Source organism: Saimiri boliviensis, chromosome 2, assembly GCF_048565385.1.
Source record: "Saimiri boliviensis isolate mSaiBol1 chromosome 2, mSaiBol1.pri, whole genome shotgun sequence".
Taxonomy (NCBI): Eukaryota; Metazoa; Chordata; class Mammalia; order Primates; family Cebidae; genus Saimiri; species Saimiri boliviensis.
The window spans coordinates 122,438,275-122,464,820 of NC_133450.1; the positions used below are offsets into that span (position 1 = coordinate 122,438,275).

The 26,546-nt window shown below is 50.8% G+C and overlaps 2 protein-coding genes and 1 pseudogene across 27 annotated transcripts in view; 2 read left to right on the plus strand and 1 right to left on the minus strand.

Moving 5' to 3' along the window:
* LOC141583666 (phospholipid phosphatase 2-like) overlaps positions 1-19,369 on the plus strand; it is a 40,550-nt gene extending 21,181 nt beyond the window's left edge. For 2 of the 5 annotated variants that reach the window (XR_012516422.1, XM_074394198.1), the window contains one exon: positions 841-9,322. Coding sequence is in view for 1 of the 5 variants with exons in the window: in XM_074394201.1 (XP_074250302.1) it covers position 1,622 (1 nt within the window). In the remaining 4 variants the exon portion in view is untranslated. Of the gene's footprint in view, positions 1-840; positions 9,323-16,143 lie in introns of those variants that run through there. The other 3 variants (XM_074394199.1, XM_074394201.1, XM_074394200.1) reach the window with 2 other exon arrangements.
* Positions 1-26,546, minus strand: part of LOC104650444 (uncharacterized) — an 88,550-nt gene that overhangs the window by 20,943 nt on the left and 41,061 nt on the right. For 6 of the 22 annotated variants that reach the window (XM_074394183.1, XM_074394186.1, XM_074394179.1 and 3 more), the window contains 5 exons: positions 9,716-12,967; positions 9,189-9,296; positions 5,607-6,624; positions 5,125-5,330; positions 4,455-4,996 (listed from right to left, as the gene is read on the minus strand). In XM_074394183.1, the coding sequence (XP_074250284.1) occupies positions 4,619-4,996; positions 5,125-5,330; positions 5,607-5,700 (678 nt within the window). In that variant the 5' untranslated portion in view covers positions 5,701-6,624; positions 9,189-9,296; positions 9,716-12,967 and the 3' untranslated portion in view covers positions 4,455-4,618. The other 16 variants (XM_074394194.1, XM_074394193.1, XM_074394187.1 and 13 more) reach the window with 14 other exon arrangements.
* Positions 18,601-18,697, plus strand: LOC141583827 (small nucleolar RNA U13; annotated as a pseudogene).

The window sequence follows — 26,546 nt, forward strand, 5'->3', positions numbered from 1 at the left end:
ATTATCATCTGATGAAACTCAATAGCCTGGTGGGTGACTGTGCCATGAGGCCCACAGCCAGGGACTAAGGTGAGCAGTTGTTCTGGGAGGACTCCAGGACACCATTTACGGGGCTTTTAGGTGCCACTCTGTGGATTGTTTTCTGCATGGCTTATGGTTTATTTTCTTTCTCATTTCCTTCCTTCTGCCTGCCTTTGTGTTTAATATATATATATATATATATATATATATATATATATTTTTTTTTTTTGCGTGATACACTTAGAATCCCTTCTTACTTCCTTTTGTGTACATTCTATAGATATTTTCTTTGTAATTACCATGAGGATTACGTAATACATCCTGAAGATATGGCAATTGATTTTAAACTAGTAAGTTCAATCACATACCAAATATTCAACTCCTCGACACCTCTACCCCGTCCTATGTTTTCATTACAAAGTATATCTATATTTTAGAGAGAGGGTCTCACTCTGTCACCCAGGCTGGAGTGCAGTATCACTGTCATAGCTCATTGTAACCTGAAGCCCCTGGACTGAAGTGATCCTCCATAGCCGAGACTACAGGTGCACGCCACCATGCCTAATTTTTTAAAATAAATTACATATTTAACATAGGCTTATGGTTACGCCTCTTTTAAATCCAGTAAAATAATTAAAATCAGAGATGTGAATCAAAATTTCAATAATACAGGTCTTTATATGTGGCTTCAAATGTCCACCTAGCATCTTTTTGTTTGACTTGAAGAACTCCCTTTAGCATTTCTTGCACGACAGGTCCCAATGTAATGAACTGTCTCAGCTTTTGTTTATCTGAGAATGTCTTAATTTCTCTGGTCAGGTGATAGGTGGAAGGATCACATGAGCTCAGAAGTTTGAGACCAGCCTGGCCAACATGGTGAAAGCCCGTCTCTACTAAAAAGACAAAAACATGGTGGTGGACGCCTGTAATCCCAACTACTTGGGAGGCTGCAACACTGTACTCCAGCCTGGAGGATGGAGCAAGATAAGCAAAGATAGCAAAAAGTGTCTTAATATTCTTTTTTTCTTATGAGAGTTCATAAGACGCCTTTATTTTGTAACTTATAACCACCTTTAAATTTGTCCTTCAAATGTTAACTGTAATTGGTGAGTGCTTTTCTTAAATACTTCACTGGTATCCAAGAGAGGGGAAGAATTTAGCCCTTGATTTAAAACAGGTAAAGCTGGCCAGACACGGTGGCTCCCACCTGTAATCCCAGCACATTGGGAGGCCAAGGCAGATGGATCATGAGGTCCGACGTTTGAGACCATCCTGGCCAACATGGTGCAACCCCGTCTCCACTAAAAACACAAAAAAATTAGCGGGACGTGGTGGCACATGGCTGTAATCCCAGCTCCTCAGGAGGCTGAGGTAGGAGAATTGCTGGAACCCGGGAGGAGAAGGTTGCAGTGAGCTGAGATTGCTCCACTGCACTTCAGCCTGAGTGAGAGAGCAAGACTCTGTCTCAAAAAACAGAGTTACCCTGTGGCTGTAAATCTTCTGAGTTGCCTGTCATCCCAGATGTTCTGTTAATCGCTGTAGTAGCTGACGGTTTTGTATTTACACGGTCAGAACAATGAGTGCTTCTGCTTGATTCCAGATTGTCCAAGCTTCCACCGGAGCGACACCATCTCCTGTCTTGGCACTTTATGAGTCGAATGCTGCTTCCCAAGAGGATCTGGTTGGTAGGCCGTGACCTTGATTCCTGCCCCTGAGCCTCACTTTTTTCTCATCAGCCACCACCTTTTTGGCACTAGGACAGTGCTTTTTATAATGCACTCATCAGTGGATGCTGAAATTACAACCTGGCCATTTGGATGTTCAACTAATGCTTTATGCTGCGGAATCCTTGCAACTCACCAACCCGTGCCGGAACTCACCGGAGCTCAGGTGTGTAGCACTACCTTGTTTCTCTATGATTGGGAGTGAAAACATTGTTCATGCATTATTTCCCATTTTTTACTTTGGAGGTTTTGTTTTGTGAGACAAGGCCTCACTCTGTCATGCAGCCAGGAGTGTGATCATGGCTCACTGTAGCCTTGACCTCCCGGGTTCAAGCCATCTCACCTCAGCCTCCAAGAGTGCTAGAAATACAAGCGTAAGCCACTGTACCTGGCCTACTTTTGAGCTCAGTTGAGTCTTTCGGAGAGCAAATATGTGGTCTCCCTTGCAGATACTCTGCCACTGTAGCAGGAGAGCAGACACAGACAGTAAGTGTCCATTTGTGGTAAAGACATCTCTAGACAGATCGGTGCTGAGAGGTTATTTCATTCAGTAATAGTTGAGCTGGTGATCATCTGTAACCTCATGCTTACTTTCTCTTACTCCACTGTCTTCTGTTGCTGCGGGTGGGAAAGCAATTGTCAACATGTTCTTCCTTCTTTCCACCCTTCTCAGTAGCTTTTAGGACCTGTTCTTTGTCTTTTTTGCAATTGTGTTTGGATGGATTTATTGTATTGGGGAGTGTGCCTCCTGACTCTAAAGGGTCCTGGGTGCTGTCTCTATTTTTATTCTGGAATTTTTATTGAGACTCTCATTCTGTCACCAGCCTGGAGTGCAGTGGCAAGATCTTGGCTCACAGCCACCTCTACCTTCTGGTTTCAAGCATTTCTCCTGCCTCAGCCTCCCAAGTAGCTGGAATTAAAGGCACATATCACCATTCCTGGCTAATTTTTGTATTTTTAGTAGAGATGGGTTTTCACCACGTTGGCCAGATTGGTCTCAAACTCCTGACCTTAGGTGATCCACTCATCTTGGCCTCCCAAGTGCTAGGATTACAGGGATGAGCCACCACAGTTAGCCTGGAATTTCTTTGAGACATGTTGGATCCTCCCTTTGTCATATTTTCCAACTGATTAAGTTTTAAATGTCTATGAATGGCAGCCATGAATTCTGGCATCTGTAGCTCTTGGAAGTCCACTCCTGTTGTTGATACTGACCTGTATGCCCTTTTAGTGGGGCTTTGGCTGTAGCAATCATATGCAGCATGGGCTAAAGAATCTCAAGGTAGCTACTGTTAGAACTGAAATAGAGGTCCACACTGGTAGTGGGGACAAACCCCCACACATTTGCTCACAGAAGGCAGATGATTTTTGCACTATGAGAGCAGAGGAAAAACAGGGGCTGAGCATTTTCTCTAAATGGGAGTGTACATCCAAATCCCTAGTGAGGCTGAGCATGGTGGCTCATGCCTGTCATCCCAGCACTTTGGGAGGCCGAGGCAGGTGGATCACCAGAGGTCAGGAATTCATGACCAGCCTGGCCAACATGGCAAAACACCATCTCTACAAAAATACCTGACTGTATTTTTGGGAGGCTGATGTAGGAGTATTGCTTGAACCTGGGAGGTGGAAGTTGAAATGAGGCAAAATTGTGCCTCTACACTCCAGCCTGGACAGTTCATAAATAAAAGATATAATTAACTCACCGTTCCACAGGCTGTAGAAGCAAAGCTTCTGGTGATACCTCGGGAAGCTTACGATCATGGCAGAAATAGTAGGGGGTGCAAAGAGAGAGAGGAGGGGCCAGGCTCTTTATAAATAAACTGCTCTTATGTGAACTAATAGAGCAAGAAGTCATGCTTCACCAAACAGAGGGTGCTAAGCCATCCATGAGGGAGATATTCCCTCTAACAAACAGGAGATTTGGAGGGGACTGTAATGTTTTGTTTTGACTCTTAGCTCCTTGAATGCCAATTATTTGTCCTCCCTGGCAAGAGAGAGAGATGGGTTTTCCCTCCGGCTGGAAGGCAGATACCAGACAGGGGGCAGAGTGCCAGCCAGCTGGGCAGCCTACAGCCCTGTGGAGGAGGGGCCAGGGACATGAAGCCGTGGGCACACAGGTGAATGTAGGCAGCCGCCAGAGTGCAGGCAAGCTGGAGCTCTCCAGTGCCACAGGGGTCTGGCAAACAAAGGCTGAGGAATGGTGCAGGGTCCACCTGAAATCAGGGCCACCCACTCTCTCTAGCTTAGGCCCCTCCTGCATCCCACTCCCCAGGGTAGACTGGGGAAGGGGCTTTCTGTGTCCCAGGGCCCAGGCTCATACTTGCCACCCAGAAGCAGTTCCCCAAGCTGGAGCCCGGGTCCTGGAAGAAGGCTGGGCAGGTCTGCTGAGTCTTCTCAGTGGCCCTATAGTCACCATCCACCTGGTAGGACAGACACAAGACTTAGGCCTCAGCAGTAGACTCCCCCAACCCTGGGTCTGTAAAGACCTCTGCAGAGCCAGCAGCCCTCAAGAGCCTCACCCAGAGAGAGGAAGGGCAGGTGCACCTGCTCACCTGCCAGGCTGAGCTCCTCCAGGCTGCAGGCCACAGAGCCATCTGGCAACATCAGCTCATTGCCTGCTTTATAGTCTTTGGTGCCCAGAAGGCCAGTGGATATGCCTGTGGGGAGGAGGGAAGCTGAGAAGGTCCTGAGAGCCTGGGGACCTGTATGAGAGACAAACCTGAGGCACATTAGAAGCGGTAGAATCCTGCCACCTGTATGGGCTCTGCTCCATACACTCATCAAAGGCGGGAGAGAAAGCACAGGGTCTAAGGACAGCATGTGTCCCCCCCACCCCGTCCCCAGCTTGTGTGGCCAGAATCCAGGCCCACCCTTTATGTTCCTTGGCAGAGGGACCACAGAAAGGCCAATCCACCTTGGAGCCACATATCCCAGGGATGGGGGCAGAAAGCCCTGGACCTCAGTGCCATCATCTCAACCACAGCCCAGGGACCTGTCACACTGGAAGCTGAGAATGGTGCATCCCGAAAACGATCTTGGTGGTGGGGCCAACTCTGCCAGGGCCCAGACTCACCGTGGTGCCAGAGGCCTAGAGTCAGGCTGCAGAGGCCAGTGGGCATGTCACAGGAGATGGAGAACCCATCCTCACTGGCCAGCTCAATCCTGGGGACGTCCCTCCTTTTCATGGCAAGAAGCAGCTGGAGGTCTGGACAGCTCTCCCCTGGCAGGGAAGAGTTGTACAGGCTGTAGGCCTGCGGACCAGATGGGGTAGGCAGGAGGGCTGACCCACAGCCAGGGGACAAGTTTGAAAGGGCCATCTCCCCAGGCAACCTGCCACAGGCACAGGTCTCTGGGGGAAGCTCGGGTCTCTCCTCCTCACCTGCAAGCTGGGGTAGAAGATGACGGTCACGTGGTTCAGCTCCACAATCAGGGCCGTGAGCCCCGAATCCGTCCAACTCAGCAGCAGGGAGAATGTGTTGTGAGCAAAGTCTTGGACCAGCAGGATGCTGCCACACTGGGTGCTGAGGTCCCACACCTGGCTGTCGAAAGTCACCATATGCTGGGCCCGGGCAACCAGGGCATGGTCTGGGGAGAAGCAGCCACAAAGGCAGGGTGAGTGGAGCCAGCTCCACCCACCACAGTGGGAGCCCAATGCCTGCTGGGCACCCCAATGCCTAGAGCCCCGGCTTAACCTGCCCTGAGGCCAGCAGCCAGCGGCCTAGCGATCCCTCACCTGCTTCAGGATGACATGAGCTGAAGGGCTATGGACCAATTCAGCCCTAACAAGGAATGGAGTCCCCAGAACCGCTACAAAACTGCTGTGCTAAGTAACAAAGCCTGGCTCAGAGGCCACAGTCATACCTCTGTTTACATCAGATGTCCACAGCAGGCACAGCCTTGGACACAGCAGGCAGGCTGGCAGCTGCAGGGTTTCAGCTGAGGATGATAAAAACATTATAAAATCGATTGTGGTGAGGCATGCACCGCTCTGAATAAACTAGAAGCCACTGAATGGAGCACTTAAATTTCACACATCGGCCAGGCATGGTGGCGCTAAGCCATCCCAACACTTGGCGGGGCTGACGCAGGAGGATTACTTGAACCCAGGTGGTCAAGGGTGCAGGGAGCCGAGATCGAACCACTGCACTCCAACCATGACAACAGAGTGAGATCTAGTCTCAAAAATCATACCAGTCATCCATTTAATCTCAAGGAAGCTACTGGGCAGCGGAGAAAAAAGCATTGACTGTTTAAGTGGATGGCCCATGGCTCCCTCAAACATGACAGTGGTGTCCTGCAGACCTGCCCTCTTCAGGGTAGGGAAGAGAGCAAGTGTGACCAGTCCAGCCAGCGCGGCCCCTGAGCGGTGCCTTGGGGGTGCTCGTGACCATGGCGGGAAAGCACCATCCATCGTGCACAGCCAGACACCTGTTGGCCAGTGACAGCATGCCAAGGGAGGCACTACCAGCACCGTGGTCAGCTGTCAGAACTGAGGTCACAGAGCAGCCCATGGTGACACACACAGAACTTGAAGACCAGGCTGTTTTCTAAAAGATCAGCGTGCTGCTTAGACCTGACTACACCCCTGCTTCTAGGGAGCCGTAGGCCTCCCTGTGAGTCCCACACAGATAAACTGCTCCTTGCCAAGCTTGGGTACCGTGGCTCCCCATGGACATGAGGGGCTCCCTCGTGCATTAAGAACTGTACATGCCCATTACCCATGTGAGTGAGCCACGTGATTACCTGCATTTCACAGCGGAGGAAGCCGAGTTCACAGAGGTTAGCAGACTCACCTGAGCCACATGCAAGCTCCCCAGGAGCCCAGAGCCGGTCATCCCAGCACCACCCTTGGCTGCACTGCTGGGCCAGGCCTCATAATCTGGAGAAAAGCAGGATGTAAAGCCTCAGCTCTAGTCCCATAAGACCTTGGGAAGTCCAATAAGCTCTGGGCCTGGCACTGTGATGCCACAAGCCTCTAGGCTTCCATGTGCTCCCACAGTACCTGCCCCTGCATGGTCTGCTGCTGTGCCCATGGAGCAGGGGGCTCCCAGGGAGGAGGGTGGCACAGCTTGGGGCAGGACTCAAACTCTCAGAGACCATGCAGCAGGCGGCATCTGAGCTGGTAGAACACGAGAGCATGTTGGACTTGGACACCTCTGAGAGTGGCCGCAGCAGCTTCTACACCACCAGGTAGCTGGTCACCCAGGCCATGTCCAGGGGCTCATCCCCCCGAGGCAGCAGTGGCAGTGTCACCACCACTAAGTAGTTCCTAGAGGGAACACACACGACAAGTCGCTATGCCTAGCCGAGCCTTGCTGCTTTTGGCTGCAGAGGGGGAGCTCACAGGTCCACAGGAAGAGGCCTACCATAGAGAGCATTGGGTTGCCTCGCGGGGAGGGGCTGTCCTTGTTCTAGGAAAATGAATGACAGAGGCTCGAATGACAGTAGAGGTGATGGCTGAGGCTTGGACAGAAACAAGCTGCCCTATTTTGAGGACACAGATGTCTGATGTCATGTCTGATCTGCCCCCCGGGTCTTGGGCAGCATAGGGCCTGTGTGTGGGGATGCCAAGGACAGGAGCTGGAAGGTGTAGGAAATTGCTTTGGTTTTTGAGACAGAATCTCATTCTGTTTCCCAAACTCGGGTATAGTGGTACGATCTCCACTACCTGCGACCTCTGCCCCCTGGGTTTAAGTGATTCCCCTGTCTCAGCCTCCAGAGTAGCTGGAACTATGTGCACTCACTGCCATGCCTGGCTAATTTTTGAATTTTTAGTAGAGTCAGGGTTTCACCATGTTGGCCAGGCTGGCTCGAACTCCCAACCTCAAGTGATCTGCCCCAAGTGCTGAGATTACAGGCATGAGCCAGTGTGCCCAACCAAGTCTAGGAAGTTTCTACAGTTGAGGGGAGGACTGGAACTTTCTCAATATGTAGAGTAGGGTCAAGCCTGTGAGATCCGAATCATTAGGAAGATCTTGGCTCAGGTGGGGGCGGAGTGGGAAGAGGAACATTGCACACTCTGTTGTTGATGGGCCAGTGAGAGGGAGGGACAGGTAGCCTCACTTAACTTTTAGGGAGCTCAGAGGCCCTGCAGCTGGGGGCATGAAGCAGCTTCAACACCCTCACTGCCAGTTGAATCCATTTTTTTTTTTTTTTTTGGCATTCCCACCAGATCCCTCTCACCAGGTAGGCGAATAACCAGACAGGTGATTCTTCAACCAAGCCAAAGCCCCGCCCTGGGAGCTCTTCCCCTCCTCAGCCTACATTCTGACTGCAAGATGGCAGGAGCAGAAATTTGTGTTACATGGAGCCTTTTCCCCATGATGCGGATTTGGCCCCTATTCTGCAGCTGGGGAAACTGAGGCACACAGAGCTGATGCAGAGGAATCCCAGTAAGAGGCAGAGCTGGAGTCCAGATCCTCTGCAAGGCCACCAGCATGGAAGAAGGGGTGGCCCCCTTGCCTGGAGCCTGGTTCCCGGTGGGCCTCATGGCTGTGAGGGAAAAGCATGTTTGGTCCCCAGGCTCCTGCTCTAGACTGGGTTCCCACTTCTATCCACCACCCCACTGTTCTCAAAACAGGGACCAAAGGGGACTTTTGAAGTGAAAGGGTGATCACATCCTTCCTAGGTCAGAGCAGAAGCCAGAGTCCTCCCTTCACCACCCCAGCCTTGGGACCTCCCAGTCCCTCCCAGTTACATCAGCCCCACCACCTTGCTATTCATACAGGCCAGGCAAGGTGGCTCATGCCTGTAATCCCAGCACCGAGTCTCTGGAGCCCAGGATTCTGAGACCAGCCTGGCAAATATAATGAAACCCCGTCTCTACTAAAAACACAAAAATTAGCCAGGTATGGTGATGAATGCTTGTAATCCCAGCTACTTGGGAGACTGAGGCAGGAGAATCACTTGAATTTGACAGAGGTTGCAGTGAGCTGAGATCACACCCCAGCACTCCAGTCATGGTGACGGAGCACGAGACTCCCTCTCAAAAACAGGCCAGGCACATCTCTCTCCCAGGCCTCTGTGCAGTGGTGCCCCCACCTGCAGCTCTGTTCCCACACTGGCCCCATGGCTCTTGCTTAACCTGTACCTTCTCAATGCTGGCATGGCCACACCATAAGTTCCTCTGCCCACCATCTCAACAATGTTCCTTCTCTAGCATTTGCCACCTAATGTATGGCTCAGTAGTGTTAAATGATGGGCAGTGGGCCACACCCAGCCTGTGGTCCTCTTCTGCACAGCCTGCAAGAAAGAAGGGCTTTTATGTGTTTAAAAGATTACAAAACAGGCCAGGAGTGGTGGCTCATGCGTATAGTCCCAACACTTTGGAATACCAAAGGAGTTGCATCACTAAAGGTCAGGAGTTTGACACCAGCCTGGAGTGGCAAAACCCTGTCTCTACTAAAAATGCAAAAAATTAGCCAGGTATAGTAGTGCACACACCTGTAATCCCAGCAACTCACAGGGTTGAGGCAGGAGAATCAGTTGAACATGGAGGCAGAGGCTGCAATGGAGCTGAGATCACACCACTGAGACAGAGTGAGACTCCATCTAAAAAAAAAAAAAAAAAAAAAAGATTACAAAACAAAAGGAAATATGACAGAAGAATGGCCTGCTTAAGAGGTGACTCTCAGGCTCTCTGCAGGGAGCGGTGCACACCCTGCTGTAGATTTTTCATGCTTCGTGTCTGTCTCTGAGTAAAACTGAGCTTCCTGAAGGCAGGGGTCAGCCTGGCCCACTGTGGCCCTCTGCAGCAGCTCCTAAAGTCCTGCCTGCACTGGGACCATGCTCATGAGGTCTCTGTGGAGTAAGGAAGAAACCCCAGCTTTCTCTCCTGTGAAATGGGGAGTGAAGCAGCCTCTGTGCAGGGCGGTCAGAGGAGTCAGTGAGTCAGAGCGTGTCGAAGCATTCAGCATTGTGCCTGATATGTGGCAGGAATGCCGGATGCGCCACTCCCAACCCTGCATTACCTGGTTACGAGGTCATATAGGTCCAGCAGGGGTTTTCAGAGCCTCTTCAGTGCCCATGAGAATGTGGCCTCAGCCCTGGACAGCATCTGGTGAGCCACCTGGAGAGGGAGGGGACAGAGAGCTGTCTCAACTGCCAGCCACGCCCCATCCTTGCCCTCACTTTCCAGCTCCAGGGTGCCTTTCACGGCCCCCTGGGCCACCCTAACGGGCCTGGGACCCCAGTTGCCTGGCATCCCAGACACCCAGGCCTGTAGCCACCACATGGCCTCCTCTGCCTACTCCCGCCACACCTCCTCCAGGGGCCGCAGCATCACTTTCAGGAAGGCGTTCTTCATTGTGGCCAGGGGCCCTGCAACAGGCAGCCACCACCCAACATGAGGCCGCTGGGGAGCTCAGAGGCCCAGCCCAGGCCTTGAGGAGATAGGGCCTATTCCTGGGATTAAATTGGTGGGGGAAGTGGGGGAAAAGAAATAGAGTAGAAAACACTGAAGATTGCAGGCGAGTTGTTAGAGCAAACCCAGGCCGCCTCTGCATGGCCTGCTCATAAGTTGTCTGGGAACTTGGATTGGGGGAGGGTTTCCACCACTCCTAGAAGTGATACGAGGCTCTCTGTACCTGAACTGTTTGCACAAACGGGGTTTATGCTGAACCCCTGCTTGCCTCCTGGGAGTCTGACAGTGTGCTCTGAGCCAAGCGGCACCTGCCAATTAGGCAGCCCCACTAAACACCCTGGGTGACATAGTGCTGGGACAGCCAAGTGCCTCCCATGTGAAGGCGCTGGACTGGGAGAGGACACTGGGTGCTGGCCCTGGTTCCCCCTGGACTCCGCCCTGGCCTCCTTCCCTGTGCCGACACTCCTGCTTTCTCTCACTGGAGTCAATGACAGCTGTGAACAGCACAGTGGGCCGAGTCATGGAGCACTCCCCTTCAAATTCACTGCCCTGTGGGTGGCCATGGGACTCTGGCACAGCAGAGAGGATATAGAGGTGACATTCAATAGCCAGTCAGAGGGACACCTACCCTGGCATGGGGCAAGGTCTTAGCCCCAGATGGTGGAGAGGCCAGAAGTTCCTAGTCCTGCCAGGAGGACAGTCGAGGCAGCCGTTGTGAGCATTTAATGACCACATGGCCACAAAGAGCTCATCGTGGAACCAGAAAGAGACCCTGTGGCAGTAAGCGTCACAGAAACAAGGCTGTACACTAAAAGAAAGCAGGCAGAAGACTTAAGAAACTGAGGCAGCAAGCATAAGGAATATTAGCTTGGAGACCTTGTAAGAATAAGACAGAAGCCCATGAAAAAAAGGTTAGGTCAGGCACCGTGGCTCACACTTATAATCCCAGCACTTTTGGAGGCTGAGGCCAGTGGATCACAAGGTCAAGAGATCAAGACCATCTGGCCAAAATGGTGAAACCCTATCTCTTCTAAAATACAAAAATGAGCCAAGCATTGTGGTGCATGCCTGTGGTCCCAGCTACTTGGGAGGCTGAGGCAGGAGAATCACTTGAATACGGGAGGCAGAGGTTGCAGTGAGCTGAGATCATGCCACTGCACTCCAGCCTGGTGACACAGCGAGAGAAAAAAAAAAAAAAAAAAAAAGCCACCACCATTTGCAGGACTGGATGTGAAAAGAAAAAAAAGTATGTATAAGGTTAAATGTGTGCTATAGAAGAACTACCACCTGTTCAGCTGCTGAGCACACCGTGATTCCTAACTCAGCAAAAGAACCCCTGCTCTGGGAAAAATTAAGTGAACTGCTGTTTCCAAAATGCATTTTTACAGTTGAAAATCTTTCCCAAGCCCTCCTTCCAGTCCTTGGCACTGTGACAAGCGTTTCTTACTTCTGGGGACGTGGGGTTGGAGATGCAAAAGGGAAAGTCACCAAGGCTGAGTTCTACCTGCCTGCATCCTTGCAGCCAGGGCCAGAGGGCCATGAGGGGTCCCTTAGATCCCGCCGTCCACGCTGGAATCACACGGCACGGCTCTGCTGCAGTGGCCGGGCTTACCTCCATGAAGTAATTGCTCAGGGTGGGTCCCGAGTCATTCTTGAAGGTCTGGCTGACACAGAGATGCCTCTTGTTGCTGCTCTCATCCCAGTGCTTCCCATAACTCACCTCCAGTTCAAGCGATTCTCCTGCCTCAGCCTCCGGAGAAGTGGGATTACAGATGCCCGCCACTATGCCTGGCTAATTTTTGTATTTTTAGTAGAGACAGATAGGGTTTCACCATCTTGGCCAGGCTGGCCTTGAACTCCTGACCTCATGATCTATCCACCTCAGCATCCCAAAGTGCTGTAACAACAAGCATGAGCCACTGCGCCTGGCCTTTTTTTTTTTTAGAGATAAGATCTCACTCTGTTGCCCAGGCTAGAGTACAGTGGCACCAACTTGGCTCATTGCAACCTCTGCCTCCTGAGCTGAAGCAACCCTGGATGAATAGACATAAGACTGAGGCTGAAGTGCCAGCCCTGGATCCACTCCTATGTGGCTATGCTATTGGGAGCAAGTTCATCGCTTTAGGAATGAGCTCAGGGTACTCAGATCACCTTGCCAGACTCTGGCGCTCTCTCTGGATGTCCCACCTGGCCTGGGCACCCACCTTGTGGCTGAAGGCCGGGATCTGTGTGCTGTGGAGCTTGTGGCCCAGCTCCAGCTGGTAGGCGCCATCTAAGCCACTGTCTGTCGGCAGCCTCTGACCGGTGCTGCACTGGTGTGCTGGCTGCTTTGCCTGAGCTGTGAAGATCGATCAACGGACCCCTGCCCTCCTCTGCCAGGCAGCCCTCCACCAGGGCTCCAAGAGGAGGAGGGCCCAGTCCAGCCTGGACTCAGCCGTGTCCTCCCAGCCCTGTGGTCTGCTTCACCTGTCACTCCATTAGAACCTGTTCTTGGGGAGGTCTTAAGAGATGGATGAATGTCCCCTCAGCAGACACACCTTTTTTTTTTAAATGAGCAGGTACTAAGTCCTACTCAGAGCTCACAGAATGACTAATGGAAAATCCTGTGGTGACAGCATATCTTAGCCTGCAGAGCCACAGCCTCAAGAAACAGGGCAGGCCCTGCCACCTCCACCTGCCCCACAGCCAGGCATGCAGTGCCTTACCCAGGAGGCTGCACTGGATCCTCAGGGAGTTGGTCCAGAGCCGGCCTCGCTGCTGCAGCAGGCTAAGGGACACAGCCCCGTCAGTCCTGGAACGAAGAGCTTGGCACCCAGTGTGGCCGCCCAGCGTCCATCCTCCTTCCTTTCCAGCAGGGCTGCTGAGACAGAGAGCAGGCAGGAGAAAGGGTCAGCCCCCAGGGACGAACACCCCCAGCCCCAGGCAAAGAGGGGACTTGGGATACACCAGGGGCCTTGGGGTTGGGGGGCTCATTTTAGAGTCAACACCTGTGCCCTGCACAACAGCCCACAGACAGACCTGATTAAGGCTCACTGCAGCCTTGACCTCCGAGGCTCAGTTGATCCTCCCACCTCAGCCTCCCAAGTAGCTGGAACTACAGACTTGTGCCACCACCTTGACTAATGTGCGTGTGTGTACATATATTTTAGAAACGGGTCTCACTATGTTGTCCAGGCTGGTCTTGAACTCCTGGACTCGAGTAATCCTCCTGCCTTGGCTTCCCAAAGTTCTGGGATTATAGACGTGGGACACTGTGCTTGGCCCAAGAATAAAGTAGAATGAGGCTGGGCAGAGTGGCTCATGCCTGTAATCCCAGCACTTTGGGTTGCCAAGGCAGGCAGATTTCCTGAGGTCAGAAGTTCGAAACCAGCCTGGCCACACAGTGAAAGCCTGTCTCTACAAAAATACAAAATAAATAACCAGGTGTGGTGGTGGGCACCTGTAATCTCAGCTACTCAGGAGGCTGAGGCAGGAAAATCACTTGAACCCAGGAGACAGAGGCTGTGGTGAGCCAAGATTGCACCATTGCATCCAGTCCCAGCAACACTGTGAGACTGTCTCAAAAAAAAGAGAATGAAACAAAATCAAATAGGACAGATGACAAAAGAATTAACCACACATCATGGGTTGTTGGGTAAATTTCACCTTCTGAAGCTTCTGCTTCTGCAACACTAAAGGTCATCCAGACCACACAGGTGGAAATGGGCCAGCTGTTATGACTCCCAAACACCCACATGAGGTGGTCAACAGCCACTGCTCCAAGTGCCCCCAGCCTCAGCTCCTGTCCTTACCTTGGAATCTTTCAGAACACATAAGCGGCACACCCAGGCACCACCACCCTGGCGCTGGCACAGGGCCAGCACCTGCTCAGCCTGGGTGTGTGTTTTAAATGCCCTGTGTATTTTAGGTCAAAATGTTACATGTGTTTCTGACCGTGAGTGAGAATAAAAACTTCCCTAAAACTGCTATTTTAAGGTTTGTGGGGGCAGTTGGAGGTTGGGGAGGTTCTGGGGGCTCACACTGAGCCTACATCTGTCCTTAGATGGGTTGTTGATACTGAGAGGCTGGGCTGATGAGGACCATCAGGAGGCATTTGGCCCACACCCTAGCCTGGCCACAGGGGAGATGGGGCACAAGGGGTTTCATAGCCTACCTGTCAGATGGGCTTGGTCACTCAGCAGATGGCTTAGCGATGCAGAGAGGCCAGCTTGCTGCCCACCTGCTGCGTGAGTTTCCCTGTAAAGATGACAGGGCTGACCCCATGACCAGTTTCATCTCCAGCTGGTCCTGGAAACACTCAGCCTTGCCGACCATGGGTGGCTGCAGGTCTCTAGTCCTGTAAAGGCCTTGGTGTCACCTGGAATGACAGGCTTGGCCAGCAAGCCCAGCCACGATCACACAAGCTGGGACTGGAGAGAGGGCAGGAGACAGCCCAACTAATGGCTTTGTATGCCGATCCTTCCCCGGTTTTTTATTTTTCTTGAGATAGAGTCTCACTCTGTCACCCAGGCTGGAGTGCAGTGGAGAGATCCTGGTTCAATGCAACCTTCGTCTCCTGGGTTCAAGTGATTCTCCTGCCTCAGCCTCCCAAGTAGCTGGGATGACAGATGCACACCACAGTGCCCAGCTAATTTTTGTATTTTTAGTAGAGACAGGATTTCACCTTGTTGGCGAGGCTGGTCTCAAACTCCTGAGCCCAAGTGATCCGCCCGCCTTGGCCTCCCAAAGTGCTGAGATTACAGGGGTGAACCACTATGCCCAGCCCTTCCCCAATTTTGTAAACTCTGGATTTCTCAAAATTAGAAACCTGTGTTATAAACTCAGACATAAACACAAAGGACTCCTCTCCTCTCATTGACAACCCCCTCGTTGGATCTATCAGGAACTCTGTCGACCATCACTATGGAGTGTGTTTAGTCAACCCCATCTGCCATCTCTGCTGCGCACCAGCTCCAGCCCTGGTCATCGAGGCTGTCTGACTGCAACATCCTGCCGGCTCTCCCCGCTCCCAACCTGCCGCTGGCAACGGATCTCCACATGGTGACCAGACACATCCAATGATGGCACACTAGCATTTCTTACAGTACAATCCAAAGTCCTTGAGGCCTGTGAAGCCAGAACTTTGTTGGTCACTGGTGCAGACACTGGCAGGTGGGCCACGGGGACAGCTCACTACACTCCAAGGCCCCACATGGGAGATCCTCTAGAAAAGCCATGAGCAACTATAAATACCATGTTTGATGACCCCACCAACCTGCATACACACCCCTCTGATAGCCACTAGCTGGTCAGTTCACCCAAAAGATGTCAAAACAATACTCGCTATTGCCAGACCGTCACTACTTAATACTATGTTTCCCTGATCCCCACTGACGTGTGCAGATGTGTGTATGAATGTGTATGCATCTGTATACAGATGTATCTGTACATGAATGTGTGTAGATTTTTATGTATACAGATATATGGAAATACAGATATGTGTGTATGAATGTGTGGATATGGATGTGTGTACAGTGACGTACATGGATGTGTCTATATGTAGGCATGTGTATGTGTGTATACAGACGTGTGTGCAGCTGTGTGTAAAGACGTGTATATATATGGATGTGTGTATCTGAATGTATGTGTACAAATATGTCTACATGTGGATGTAGATGCTCGCAGCTCTTCTTGCTGGCAGGCACATCGTAGTGCCGGCTTTCTCCGGTGTGTATCAGAGGCTGTGTGGTGCTCTCAGAGCTTCCTCAGGGTGCAGGTGAACAGGGTGAGCACAGAATTTCCCTCCCAAACCACACTTTGCAGTTAAAGAGAACACTAGTCACAAATGCGTCAGGTCAGTGGGTGAAAACTGGGGCTCTCCAGGCAACCCAGGACCAACCCCCACACACCGGGGTAGGAAGTGCCAAACAGAACACTTCCCACATCAACCATAAATCCCTCAAACTTTAAGGCTGAACCCAAGCCTCAAACCCCTGGGCCCAGGGATTTTAAGTTGAACCCGAGCTCTCCCCTGACACAGATCTTCTCCCCACCCAGGCGGAAATGGAGAGAGTATTTATGAAGCAAGATATCCAGCCCTGGCTTCAGATGCTCCACTCCAGCCTTCTGAGAAGACACTGCAAATTGAGGCAGAATCGGGTGAACCACTGCTGAACGTGCCCAGTGGTCATGCCTAGCGGGATCAAGGCTAAAGGTGCTATTTGTACACTGGCCGGAGTGCAGTGCTGCGATCTTGACTCACTGCAACCTGTACCTTCCAGATTCAAGCAATCCGCCTGCCTCAGCCTCCTGAGAAGCTGGGCCCACAGACGTGCACAACCACGCCCAGCTAAGTTTTGTATTTTTGGTAGAGACAGGGTTACACCTTCTTGGCCAGCCTGCTCCCAAGTTCCTGACTTCATGTGATCCTCCCACCTCACCTCCCAACATTTGTTCACTTTTTGAAGTCACTGTTCTGCTTGAAAAGGGGATAGAAGTTTTAAATCTTCTCCCCAGGATGGAGGAAACAGACACAAAACTTTAACACAACGACAAGGGCTTCAAGTGACTAAGTCCTATCCAGGTACCCTTGGGTAAGAACCCTTGAAAAGCACGTACTAAGATGAAAATGAGCCTGCACAACACAGTAAGATGCATCTCCACAAAAATAAAAGAAAAACATGGAAGGGCATGATGGCACAGGCCTTAGCCCCAGCTACTTGGGAGGCTGAAGCAAGAGGATCACTTGGGCTCAGGGGTTCAAGGCTGCAGTCATCTAGAATCATCCAATTGCATAGAAGAACTTGTGAAAGAAAAGAAAGTGGGTGAGAAAAAAAGGGGGGGAAGAGAGAGGGGAAAGGGAAGAAAAGAGATGGGGAAAGGGAAGAAAAGAGATAGGGAAAGAAAAAAAGGGAATAGATGGAGGGAGAGAAAGTAAAGAAAAGAAAAGAGAAAAACATATAAACCTTGTGGCCAGGGAATTCCACTGTTAAGAATGTACTCTGCAGAGAGAATGGTGTTCACCACAGAATAATTCTAAGAGAGGAAATCTGGTAAAAACTCAAGAGCACTTCATTATGAAACTAGCTGAATACATTCCATTCCATGGAATTTTACATGGTCATTTGCACTACACGGGGTACACCGATTTTTTTTTTTAGGTAGATATATTAACTCCACGTGCTGATTGTGTGCATAGATCATCTCGGAAAGGAATCACCAAAAAAACCCTAACAGCGGTTGGCTCTCAGGAGAGGAGGGAGAGCAGCTTTAAGGCGGCACCAGCACCAACCAATAGAACTTTTTGCAATGAGGACCATGTTTGAGGACCATCTGCAGCTGTGGAACACCTGAAATGTGGCCCACGCAGCCAAAGACCCAAATCCTTCATTTTCTTTAATGTTAATTCATTTATATATTTTTTTTCTTTTTTGAGATGGAGTCTAGCTCTGTTGCCCAGGCTGGAGTGAGGCTGCATGATCTTGGCTAACTGCAACCTCTGCCCCCAGGTTCAAGCAGGTCTCCTGCCTCAGCTTCCCAAGTAGATAGGGTTACAGGGGCTCACCACCACATCTGGCTTCTTTTTGTGTTTTTAGTAGAGATGGGGTTTCACCATGTTGGTCAGGCTGCTCTCAAACTCCTGACCTCAGGAGAGCCACCTGACTGCCTCCCAAAGTGCTGGGATTACAGGCATGAGCCACCATATCTGCCCTCACTTTAATTTCAAGAAACACAGATACCACTGCTGCCATATGGGAGACTCAGTTCTATACTCTTTCATAGGTTTCGAACTTTGAATCTTTTAAATGCATTGCCTATTTTCTTTAGTTGTAGAACTTAATAGCATAGTATTTAGATTGTATTAATCTAAATGAAATCTACTATAGAATTTAAATTGTTCCAGCAAATGCTGATATATAAAAAGATTGCCGAGGTGTATGTGTGTGTGTGTATTAAGTGTGTATGTGTACATATATGTATGTGTATTTTCTTTTTTTTTTTTTTTTGAGTCAGAGTCTCGCTCGGACACCCAGTCTAGAGTGCAGTATTATGAACTTGGCTCACTGCAACCTCCGCCTCCAAGGTTCAAGTGGTTCTCCTGCCTAAGCTTCCCGAGTCACTGGGATTACAGGCACGTACCACCACATCCAGCTGATTTTTGATTTTTAGTAGAGAAGGCATTACACCATGTTGGCCAGGCTGGTCTTGAACTCCTGACCTCAAGTGATCCACCTGCCTCGGCCTCCCAAAGTGCTGAGGAGTACAGGAATGAGCCAGCATGCCCAGCTGCAAAGGTGTATTTTTGAGTAAAAAGAACAACGTACAAACAAAAAATAGAGAACAGCTGAGGGTAGTGTCTCATTCCAATAATCCTAGCACTTTGGGAGGCTGAGGTGGGAAGATGGCTGGAGCCCAGGAGGTTGAGGATGCAGAGCCATGTTTGCACCATTGCCCTCCAGCCGGAGTAATGGAGCAAGACCATGCCTCAAGAAAAACTAAAAGTAAAATTAAAAAATCAACACCTAAGTATGACCATTGGGTTTTCATGCTATTTTATGATATGCGCCCTCCTCAAAACTTGTTATGGTATCATCATATCACCCATCTGATGCGAAAAATGAAAAATAAAACCCAGAAACTCAAACTAAAAATATCTGCAAATCTATAGCGTTATGCATTGTCCTGTGTCTCCCCGAAAGACGCTGAAGCCCTGCACCGCAGGGTCTGTAGATGCGACCTTATTTGGAAGTAGGCTCTTCACATGTGATCAAGCTAAGCTGAGGTAATGAGGGTAAATCCTAATCCCGTGTGCCTGGTGTCCTTATAAAAAGGGGATGTGTGGACAAAGACACCTACCAAGGGAAGACAATGTCAAGACAGAGACAGAAGACCACCTACAAGCCAAGGAACTCTGGAAGCTCTGAGAATCCAGGAGCGAGACCTGGGACAGACCCTCCCTCACAGCCTTCACAGGAAAAACAAACAATAAAAATCCCTTGATTTCAGACTCCTGGCCTGCAGAACTGTGAGAATAAACCTCTGTGGTTGAAGCCACACAGTTTAGGGTACTTTGTTAAGGCAGCACTGGAAAATGAATACAGATTTCTTGGGGCGTGCATCAACACTTGTGAAGGAAATTTGGGACATGGCATGCTTGAACTTACAATTCATACCTTTCTCTACTCTGAATTCTTTTTTTTTGAGAGACAGGGTCTCACTCTGTCACCCAGGCTGGAGTGCAGTGGCACAAGCATGGCTCACTGCAGGCTCCACCTTTTGGGCTCCAGCAATCCTCTTGCCTCAGCCTCCTGTGTAGCTGAGACTACAGGCACATGCCACCGTGCCTAATTTTTAAAAAATGTTTTGTAGCCGGGCGCGGTGGCTCAAGCCTGTAATCCCAGCACTTTGGGAGGCTGAGGCGGGTGGATCACGAGGTCAAGAGATCGAGACCATCCTGGTCAACATGGTGAAACCCCGTCTCTACTAAAAATACAAAAAATTAGCTGGGCATGGTGGCGCGTGCCTGTAATCCCAGCTACTCAGGAGGCTGAGGCAGGAGAATTGCCTGAACCCAGGAGGCGGAGGCTGCGGTGAGCCGAGATCGTGCCATTGCACTCCAGCCTGGGTAACAAGAGCGAAACTCCGTCTCAAAAAAAAAAAAAAAAAAAAAAAAAAAAAAAAAAAAAATGTTTTGTAGAGATGGGGTCTTGCTATGTTGCCCAGGTTTACACCTGGAACTCGTAGCCTCGAGTGATCTTTCCACCTTGGCCTCCCCTTGGCCTCCCAAAGTTCTGGGATTATAGGTATAAGCCATTGTAACTGGCTTGCTTTTTTTTTTTTTTTTTTTTTTTTTGAGACGGAGTTTTGCTCTTGTTACCCAGGCTGGAGTGCAATGGCGCAATCTCGGCTCACCGCAACCTCCGCCTCCTGGGTTCAGGCAATTCTCCTGCCTCAGCCTCCTGAGTAGCTGGGATTACAGGCACCCGCCACCATGCCCAGCTAATTTTTTGTATTTTTAGTAGAGACGGGGTTTCACCATGTTGACCAGGATGGTCTCGATCTCTTGACCTCGTGATCCACCCGCCTCGGCCTCCCAAAGTGCTGGGATTACAGGCTTGAGCCACCACGCCCGGCCTTTTTTTTTTTTTTTTTAAAGACAGAATCTTGCTCTATTGCCCAGGCTGGAGTGCAGGGACATGATCTCAGCTCACTGCAACCTCCACCTCCTGGGTTCAAGTAATTCTTTTGCCTCAGCCTCCCGAGTAGCTCAGCTTATAGTCTCCTACCACCACACCCAGCTGTTTGTATTTATATTACAGGTGGGGTTACACCAGTGGGCCAGGCTGGTCTTGAACTGCTGACTTCAGGTGATTCGCCCACTTCAGCCTCCCAAAATGCTACGATCGTGGCTCACTACAACCTCTGGCTCCTGGGTTCAAGCAATTCTCCTGCCTCAGCCTCCCAAGTAGCTGGGATTACATGTCCTGCCACCATGTCCGGCCAGTTTTTGTACCTTTAGTAGAGACAGTGTTTCACCGTGTTGGCCAGGCTGGTCTTGCACTCCCGACCTCAGGTGATCCACCTGCCTCAGCCTCTCAAAGTGCTAGGATAACAGGCATGAGCCACTGTGCCCGGCCTACTTCTATTATTATTACATTGTAATATATAATGAAATACACAACTCACCGTAACGTAGAATCAGTGGGAGCCCTGAGTTTGTTTTTCTGAAACTAGATGGTCCCTTCTGGGGGTGATGGGAGACAGTGACAGATCAACAGGCATTGGATTCTCATAAGGAGCACGCAGTCCAGCTCCTTCTAATGTGCTGTTTACAGTAGGGTTTGCGCTCTTATGAGACTCTAACAACGCCACCGATCTGACTGGAGGTGGAGCTCAAGTGGTGATGCCAGCATAAGGAGTGCTGTGAACACAGATGAAACCTCCCTCACCCACCCACTGCTCACGTGCTGTGCTGCCTGCCCAGTTCCTAACAGGTGGGCTGGGCACAATGGCTCATGCCTGTAATCCCAGAACTTTGGGAGACTGAGGCAGGTGGATCACCTGAGGTCGGAAGTTCGAGACCAACCTGACCAACACAGAGATACCCTGTCCCTATTAGAAATACAAAAATTAGCCTGGCATGGTGGCTCATACCTGTAACCCCAGCTACTTGGGAGTCTGAGGAAGGAAAGTCGCTTGAATCTGGGAGACAGAGGTTTCAGAGAGCCAAGATCACGCCATTGCATTCCAGCCTGGGCAACAAGAGCAAAACTCCGTATCAAAAAAGAAAAAAAAAGGCCAGGTACAAAGGCTCACACTTGTAATCCCAGCACTTTGGGAGAATCAGGAGGGCAAATCACCTGAAGTAAGGAGTTTGGGACCAGCCTGGCCAACATGGTGAAACCCTGTCTCTACTAAAAATACAAAAATTAGCCAGGTGTGGTGGTACATGTCTGTAATCCCAGCTACTCAGGAGGCTGAGGCAGGAGAATTGCTTGAACCTCAGAGGTGGAGGCTAGATTTACCTGAGATCACACCGCTGCACACAGTGAGTCTCTGTCTCAAAAACAGAAACACGAACCAAAACAAAAACAAAAACAGGCTACAGACTGGTACTGATCTGTGGCCAGGAGGGTTGGGGACTCCAGCTGTACACAATATATGATGATGAAATCAGGGTAACTGATGCAGTCATCACCTCAAATGTTTATCTAGTGTTTGGGAACACAAAAATTCTTCTCTTCAAGCTATCTTGAAATATTCAAATAAATTCTCATTCACTGTAATTTCCCTTGTGCACTATCGATTACTGTAACTTATTCCTTCTATCTAGGCCTTCTTGTCTTACATTCATTCTTTTTTAAAATTATTTTTATTTGGCCGGGCGCGGTGGCTCAAGCCTGTAATCCCAGCACTTTGGGAGGCCGAGGCGGGTGGATCACGAGGTCGAGAGATCGAGACCATCCTGGTCAACATAGTGAAACCCCGTCTCTACTAAAAATACAAAAAACTAGCGGTAACAAGAGCAAAACTCCGTCTCAAAAAAAAAAATTATTTTTATTTATTTCTGTGATAGTCTCTCTCTTTCTGCCAGGCTGCAGTGCAGTGACATGATCTTGACTCACTGCAACCTCCACCTCCCGGGTGCAGGCAATTCTCCTGCCTCAGCCTCCCAAGTAGCTGGGATTACAGGCATGCATCACCATTCCTAGCTAACTTTTTTATGTTTACTAGAGATGCAGTTTCACCATGTTGTACAGGCAGGTCTCGAACTCCTGACCTAAAGCAATCAGCCCACCTCGGCCTCCCAAAGTGTTGAGATGAGCCACAGCACCTGGCCATTTATTAAACATTCATTTATTCTATGAATAACTACTGCATGGTTGTCATATACCCGGCAGGGTTCCAGGCTCTGGGGAAACAGTAATGAGAAAAACAAAGTTCCTGCTCTCTTAATGGGTCCATCATTCTAATGAGGGGGAAAGAGACAGGCGATCCATAAACAAACCATTAGCACCAACAGCACATCAAGTGGAGAGTACTATGAAGAATAAATACTAGCCGGGCACGGTGGCTCAAGCCTGTAATACCAGCACTTTGGGAGGCCGAGGCGGGTGGATCACGAGGTTGAGAGATCGAGACCATCCTGGTCAACATGGTGAAACCCCGTCTCTACTAAAAATACAAAAAACTAGCTGGGCGTGGTGGCGCGTGCCTGTAATCCCAGCTACTCAGGAGGCTGAGGCAGGAGAATTGCCTGAGCCCAGGAGGCGGAGGTTGCGGTGAGCCGAGATCGCGCCATTGCACTCCAGCCTGGGTAACAAGAGCGACACTCCGTCTCAAAAAAAAAAAAAAAAAAAAAAAAGAATAAATACTAAAGCAGGTGCAGCCAGGTGCGGTGGCTCACACCTGTAATTCCAGCACTTTGGGAGGCTGAGGTGGATGGATCCCTTGAGGTTAGGAGTTCAAGACCAGCCTGGCCAACATGGTGAAATGCCATCTCTACTAAAAGTACAAAAAAAAAAAAAAAAAAATGACCCAGGCGTGGTGGTACCTGCCTGTAATCCTAACTACTCAGGAGGCTGAGGTGAGAGGATTGCTTGAATTTGGGAGGTGGAGGCTGCAGTCAGCTGACATTGCGTCACTGCACTCCAGCCTGGGGAACAGAACAAGACTCTGTCTTCCAAAATAAAAAAGTAAAGAGAAATCAGGTGCAGGTGTAGAGTGCACTAGCACAAACAGGGGTACTGTGACGGTGGAGAAGGTGGTCAGGAAAGGCCTCTCTGTGACGGTGATAGACATGAGGGCTGAGCCTGGGACTCCTGGGGAGAGCAGCAAGGGAGGGCTCTATGTGTTGGTCCCATTTATGGTCCTTTTGTTTAGTTTTGTTTTGTTTTTGAGACAAAGTCTTGCTGTGTCACCCAGGCTGGAGTGAAGTGGCACAATCTCGGCTCACTGCGATCTCCACCACCCAGGTTCAAGCCACCTCAGCCTCCCAAATAGCTGGGATGGCAGTCATGAGTCACTGCACCTGGCCTATGCATCAACATGTTCAAATTCTTCTGAAAGTTGTGCTTTAGGAAGAGTGTTCTGACAGCCATCGGAAATAAATGACAGAATGGCAGGACAAGGATCACGTCAGTGACAGGGTGGCTGTGGACAACTGCTGGCCAGCAGCAGGAAAGCCATTCAGACCCTGGATTCTACCTCTGCAGCCCACCTGCACCTGAACCCTCCTCCCCACATCAGTAAAAGCCTGGAACTCTCAGAACAGCAGACCTCACCAGCCATGGAACTTGATAGTCCTCAAGTTCCTGAGGATGGAGCTGGTGAGCCAGGCCCTCAAGTCCTTCTGCCTCATTTGCTCTCCTGGGATTAGAGGGAAGAGAGAGATGAAGACACAGCTGGTCCAGAATTCTCCCCTGCACCCTGACAGTCACCCTGCAGCAAATCCCACTGATCTCACCAAGTGTGTCCCAAAGCTGCCTGCCTCTCCGCATCTCTGACCCTCAGTCCTGATCCATCCACCATCATCCTGTGTCTGGACTCCTGCAGGAGCTGACCCAGGAGCATTTCCCCGGGGAGGCAGCTTCTGATGCCCAGAGAACAGAGGCTCCCCCTGAGCCCACCTGTGGATGGCACTATCAGAAAGGCTACCTGGGCCGGGCGCGGTGGCTCAAGCCTGTAATCCTAGCACTTTGGGAGGCCAAGGCGGGTGGATCACGAGGTCGAGAGATCGAGACCATCCTGGTCAACATAGTGAAACCCCGTCTCTACTAAAAATACAAAAAACTAGCTGGGCGTGGTGGCGCATGCCTGTAATCCCAGCTACTCAGGAGGCTGAGGCAGGAGAATTGCCTGAACCCAGGAGGCGGAGGTTGCGGTGAGCCGAGATCGCGCCATCGCACTCCAGCCTGGGTAACAAGAGCAAAACTCCGTCTCCAAAAAAAAAAAAAAAAGCTACCTGGAGGTGAGTAATGCCTGAGCTACATCTTTTTTTCTTCCTTTCACATTTTTGGTGGGGTTTGTGGGGGTCTCACTATGTTTCCCCGGCTGGCCTCAAGCTCTTGAGCTTAAGTGATCCTCTGCCCTAGGCCTCCTAAAGTGCTGGGATTACAGCCTGAGCTACACATTAAATGACCAGGAGGTGGGTGCCGGGCAGGCAGAGGATGGGGCTGGGAAGAAGGAGGGGAGGCTTTGAGACAGGGAACAGCATGACTCAGAGGACACAGTGCGGCCAGAGGAGTTCGTGGGCAGGGTCACTTGGCACTTTAGGGTCAGGCAGGAATTTGGGGTCTCCTGTGTTTCACTGGGTGAGGGGGGCATCATCAGAAAGCAGCTACCTGGAGAAGGTTTTTTTATTTTTTGAGATGGAGTCTTGCTCTTACCAGGCTGGAGTGTAGTGATGCAATCTCGGCTCACTGCAACCTCCGCCTCCTGTGTTCAAGTGGTTCTCCTGCCTGAGATTCTGGAGTAGCTGGGATTATCGGTGCCTGCCACCATGCTCAGCTAATCTTTGTAGTTTTTCTTTTTCTTTTTTTTTTTTTTTTGAGACGGAGTTTCGCCCTTGTTACCCAGGCTGGAGTGCAATGGCACGATCTCGGCTCACCGCAACCTCCGCCTCCTGGGCTCAGGCAATTCTCCTGCCTCAGCCTCCTGAGTAGCTGGGATTACAGGCACGCGCCACCATGCCCAGCTAATTTTTTGTATTTTTAGTAGAGACGGGGTTTCACCATGTTGACCAGGATGGTCTCGATCTCTTGACCTCGTGATCCACCCGCCTCGGCCTCCCAAAGTGCTGGGATTACAGGCTTGAGCCACCGCGCCCGGCCTCTGGCTGTAGTTTTTAATAGAAATAGCATTTTGCCATGTTGGCCAGGCTGCTTTTGAACTCCTGATCTCAGGTGATCCGCCTGCCTCCACCTCCCAAAGTGCTGGGATTACAGGTGTGAGCCACCATGCCTGAAGGAGGCCACTCAGGAGGTTGGAGAAACAGTCCAAGTGACCCCGCCTTTCTTTCCTTTCTTCCCTAATCCTTTCTTCTGCTCTCGCACCCTTTCTTTCTTCCCTTTTTTCCTTTCCTCCCTCCCCCCTTCCCTCCCTCATTCCTTCTCTTCCTCTTTCAACTCTTTCCTTCCCTCCATCTGTCCTCCCCTTTCCTATGTGTCCTTGCCTCCTTCCTCTTCACTCCTCCCCCGCCCCTTCTCCCCTCCCTCCTTCCTTCTGTGGTTCTCAAACACTGATCCAGCACCTTCTGCATGCGGAGCACTAACTAGATACTGAGTTTGCCACAGGGAGTGGCCCGTGCTGCTGTGGGGCTTCCGGTCTAAGGAGAGCGAGGCCATGGGCCCCTGCCAGGAGCCTCCTGCAGGGCCCTTGAGGAAGTGGGAAGTGCTGGGGAAAAGCAAAACCTAACCCAGGACAGACCAAGGAAGAGAGTTCCTGGGAGGAGAAGGATGGGCGGGCTGTGTCCTTGCTGGACGGTGGTGAGGGAGGCGGCCCTGACTGCAGGGGGTGCTGGGGGGGACAAGGGTCTTCTGGAAGGAGGGTGGTCCAGGCAGATGGCTGCAGAGATGTGTGAACATCAGGCAGATGTGAGGATGGGGAAGTGTGGTACGTGGGAAAGGGAGGGAGACTGGTGGAAGGTGAGGCTGGAGGCAATGAGGCAGCCCAGGGCAAGCCTGGTGGGCCACTGTGGGGCCGCTGTGGGTCTGAGCAGAGGAGGGTGCAATGGATTCAGCTCACACAGGTCTCCTGTGGCTGGAAGTGCAGAGAGGCTGGGACAGAAGTAGGGAGTGTGCCAGGGCCTTGCTGCTGGATGCATTTTCAAGGTGATGCCAAGCAAATCTGCTGACTAATGGGGTGCAGGAGAAAAAGGCATTGATCTGACCCAGGTCCTGCGGCCTGAACACTAGAGGGAGGAGTCCCCATCCATTGCGATGGGGAAGGAGCGGGGCAGA